The 4,278-nt window shown below is 43.2% G+C and overlaps 1 protein-coding gene across 2 annotated transcripts in view; it reads right to left on the reverse strand.

The window, feature by feature from the left end:
- Nucleotides 1-374: 374 nt before the first annotated feature.
- osr2 (odd-skipped related transciption factor 2) overlaps nucleotides 375-4,278 on the reverse strand; it is a 4,234-nt gene continuing 330 nt past the window's right edge. Inside the window, exons 1-4 of one of the 2 annotated variants that reach the window (XM_068735695.1) lie at nucleotides 4,271-4,278; nucleotides 1,695-2,384; nucleotides 1,229-1,328; nucleotides 375-913 (exon numbers count right to left, since the gene is read on the reverse strand). The exon at nucleotides 4,271-4,278 is cut by the window's right edge and continues 330 nt beyond it. In XM_068735695.1, coding sequence (XP_068591796.1) covers nucleotides 731-913; nucleotides 1,229-1,328; nucleotides 1,695-2,347 — 936 coding nt within the window. In that variant the 5' untranslated portion in view covers nucleotides 2,348-2,384; nucleotides 4,271-4,278 and the 3' untranslated portion in view covers nucleotides 375-730. The remainder of the gene's footprint in view (nucleotides 914-1,228; nucleotides 1,329-1,694; nucleotides 2,385-4,270) is intronic. The other variant, XM_068735696.1, reaches the window with a different exon arrangement.

Genomic DNA, 4,278 nt, shown 5'->3' on the forward strand with positions numbered 1-4,278 from the left:
GCTGCTAATGCGGCTAATATAATACTAATCAGCCGTCTGGACATTGAAGATAATAATGAAGGTCGATAATCCTGGGACTTAAAAAACAAGTATGTCTAATGATTATTATATCATTTTCATTTCACAACACTCTGATTGTTTCATATATAAAATCACTTATCACACAGATGGCTCTGTATTTAGATGTCTTCCCTTCTGTAAGGCTTGTCCTTGAAGACCTCTCATGCTCCCTGGCTGCTAACTGATATCTGGTCTACTATAAAAAGCAACAAGTCTTCCTCACTAAGCTCAGCTGGCTGTAAACATATGGACTAGTCATTAAATATGGGCTTCGTGTTAGCGTCATGAAATAAAGACAAGAGCACATGCGAACATATCATGGAAATATTTATTTCTAAAATACAATTTAACATACTTTAAACTTATGACTGTTTTTTTTTACACCTTTATCATTTCAAGGTCAGGAAAAAAAAAAAAAAAAGCAACAGTATGTACATGGTCTTGATATTTACAGGTGGTGTGAAAGCTGGACATGGCCGTGGCTCCGCTGCTTGTCCCACTTGAGATGCAACCAAATCTCCACTCTGAAGTGTGCGGCAGTAAACGTGTCCTCGTTTGGAGAATGTCTTTTGAAAAAAAAAAACAGCCGCTGACTTGTCTTCCTGCGGGTTGTTTTTTCTTTTTGTATGTGTCCATTGTTTTTTTTGTTTTTGTGTTAAGTCTGTCCAGGCTAGTAGTCCTGATGCGGGCTGTGCGTCAAACTGTGCCTTCGCAAGTCACAGTTGCGCCGAAACACCTTTCCGCAGCGGCCACAGCTGTAGGGCTTGATGTCTGTATGGGTGAGAAGGTGAGTTTTCAGGTTACTTCTTTGATTAAAGGTTCTTCCGCATGTGGGGCATTTGTGGGGGGACTCCTGTTTAGATTTAAAGCAAGCAAAGGATTATTCCCTTTAATTATATAGAACGTCTAGAAATTGCAGCTTTCATTCATCTGAATAAATCCACTATTTATTGCGTCAGTTGTAACTCAAATTGTCACATGAATTGTGTCTCGCATTTTAGTTTTGATTTGGTAATTGGCCAAACATGTAGTTACTGTGTGAGACTGTGAGCCCCATGCATGCAACAGACAGAACATTGTGGGTGAATTATGAGCATAACGTATCACATAGTCTAGTGAGGATAAAAAAAAAAAAAATGATGGTGACTTGTTAATATTTCCAGCTTACCTGCATGTGTAAGGTTTTATGGACGGCTAGAGTTCGAGACTGACAGAATCCCTTCCCACATTCTTGACATTTGAATGGTTTTTCCTTGGAGTGGATGTATCTGCAAAACAGAAATGACACTTCATCAAAAGGCTGCTCGTGCGTGGACTCGCTGTGACAAGCCCCAGAGTCAAAAAGGGCGAAAGATCTCTGCTGTGCAAACTTGATGCGGTAAAGTGCTTTAGCGCCCTCGTGGAGAAAACTCTGGGAACAGCCCGTATGTTGTAGAAAAATTACAAATATATATATATATATATTTATATACATATTATTAATTGTAAGTCATGAAAGGGTTATTTAGATAAATATGTACTTTAAATCACGTGCATCATTGGGAATACTGCCAGGGATTTAAGCCCCCTCCGCCCTCCAGCACCTTCTAACCCCGTGCGTAATTAGCTCTGTATCCGGTAAAAATCAGCCCTACCTGTGGTCTCTGAGATGGTCCTGCCTTCTAAAGGCCTTGTGGCAAATATCACAGGTATAGGGCCGCTCGTCCGTGTGGGTCCTCTCATGGATGAGGAGGTTGTAGGACTTGGTGAAATGCCTGCCGCAGAACTTGCAAATAAATTCCTTTTTAGTCTTGGACGGGAGCCTTCCCCGGGTGGGTTTTCTGTCCGGGGACAGCTTGCTCAGCTCGGAGATGGTTCCCCCTAGCCCCGACGCCAACTTCACCAGATCTGCAGCTTTTGGCGGGTCCTCCTGAGTGGCAGCGAGGGCCAGGTTGGCGAAGTCAAACCTCGGCCTGTCCTTGTGCAGCGAGGGAATGCCGTGCGCAACGGCGGCTTGTTTTGGATGGAAGAGCTGCGCTGCGGCCGTGAAGGGCAGCCCCGGAAAGGGAATCCTGGGGTCCACCAGACCCTGGGCGGCTGCCATCTCCGTGATCGTTGACCTCAGTCCTTGGATGTGCGGGTAACCGAGAGTCCAGTGGTTCATGTGCATGGTTTGCACGGCGCTGAGGCCGTACAGTCCCTGCAGCTGGTCAGCGGGGAAAGTGTTGACGGCCTGCAGGAAAGAGTAGTTTGTGAGCTGCAGGGCCGGGTGCAGGGGGATCGGAGCGTGCAGGGCTTTGCTCCCCATCTCGGCTCAGACCTCTGCAGAAGACACGGTGATAACCCTGTGGGGGAAAAAAAACAAAAATGATGAGTGTTCACCGTAAATGCCACATTAGAGTGATCATGTTACAGTAAAACAAACACCAGTTTGACTATAGACTACACTCAGAGATTGTTTTTACACATTTTGATTCTGATCTAACGTGAACACATTTATTTCATGAAAAACATTCCCTCAGTCATCAAAGTGGATCAATTTAGCTGAGATTAGGGCGAACATTCATTATTTAAATTTCTAATAACTTTCACAAAGCAAATCAATTGTGAATGTGGTTAAGATGTAGCAGAATTTTCCTTTAAAGCCTGTTTGACAAGAGTAGAACCACAATGAGAATGTAAACACGTATTTTACGCATGAGCAATTAAATATATATATATATATATATATATATATATATATATATATATATATATATATATATATATATATATATAATATATATTAAATACAAATCAAAACAGTCATCTAACTGTTATATAATTAAGTGGGTGTGAAGGACTCATATGGCACCGATTAACGCTGTGGATTACATATCCAGATCGCTCCGAATGAAGCACTAAATCTCGAGCGAGGTAATTAGAGAAGACACGTTGTTGTTTTTGACGGTTGTAGCTGGTGTTTCACAATGCAAAAACACAAGTGCCCAGTGGAATTGTAGGAGTTTGAAATTTTGCACGCGGAGATCAAATGCGCGCATGAGTCAGGGCAAAACACACAAAAATGCTGGCCGTTATTACCCACAAGAAAGCTACTTTAATCTCGGCTGGATGTGCATGTGCTTTTTATTTGCGTGCTCGCGGGACTGCAGCCAGTTCATCTCGCAGGCCTGATATTTAGCTTTTAGGACTATTTTATTTCATGCTGCATGTTCTCATGGGGGCCCTGCGTTACAGGAGCTGCACATCTCCTCCACATGCAGGACAAATAAGGTGAAGTGGGCATGACGTAAAAAATCCGTGAAGGCCCGGTTCCATGTTTGTGGAGATGACAAGTTCTGTTTTCCCAGACAGGGAAAAAGAAAACCGTGAAAATTCAAGACTCAGGGCTGGCAGCGAGCTGCGGTGCGACGGTGAGCTGACCTTTAGATTATGTTGAGAATTTAAAAAAAAACTCACTTCTCTCTTTGGATTATATGTTTTGCTCTTTTTTCAGATCAAATCGTATTTCTAACATAATGGGTCACAAAGTTCTTGAAGCGGAAACTTTCTGGAGATTTGGACATTATTCTCACTCTCAGAGGGGCTTGCTGAGGGGAGAGTCCTGCGGCACATGTCAGCCGGGGGGGCTGGTCGCATGTTTGGGTCAGGTCGTTTACATTTGATACACGCAGCTTTTGGGTTTCTTTCCACTTCGCTTTCAACTTATTCAGACGGGACAGGGTTAAATTGAAGTTTGCACAGGTGCAGCACGAGTCACCGCGCAGCCACTTGTTGTTCTTCGCCCATGTGTGCAACTTTGTCCGACCTGTTCTTTCTCTCAATAACCTTTGGACTTCATTTTACACTCTGACAGCAGCCATGTAGTGTTCTCTGAGTCCTTGTCAAGTTTTTCTTTTTTCCCCCCTTTTTTGGCGGAAGGTTCTACATTTCTAGAAGTCTTTAGAGACTGCTTGTTTCGGCAATGTTTTGCACTGCGGGACAGAGAGCTGTCACCTCAAGGTGTTGATCATCACGAAGCAACAATCACGTCTAATAACAGAATTTCACTTAGCCTTTAGTCGTGGAAAGTTTGCTTTTTACTGACAGTTTGATCTCTTCGGTTTAAAGCGCAAACAGTGAAAGGGAAATATTTCCTTTGGGATGAAAAGTTTCTAACAAGTTCAGCTGAGTGCTGTTTGTCCCCTTCCTGCAGAGGGCTGACAGAATACCCTGACAAACGGAATCTTACCCAAATAA

This window comes from Cebidichthys violaceus, unplaced genomic scaffold, assembly GCF_023349555.1.
Source record: "Cebidichthys violaceus isolate CVI_PGR_0920_01 unplaced genomic scaffold, fCebVio1.0.p SCAF_7, whole genome shotgun sequence".
Lineage (NCBI taxonomy): Eukaryota > Metazoa > Chordata > Actinopteri > Perciformes > Stichaeidae > Cebidichthys > Cebidichthys violaceus.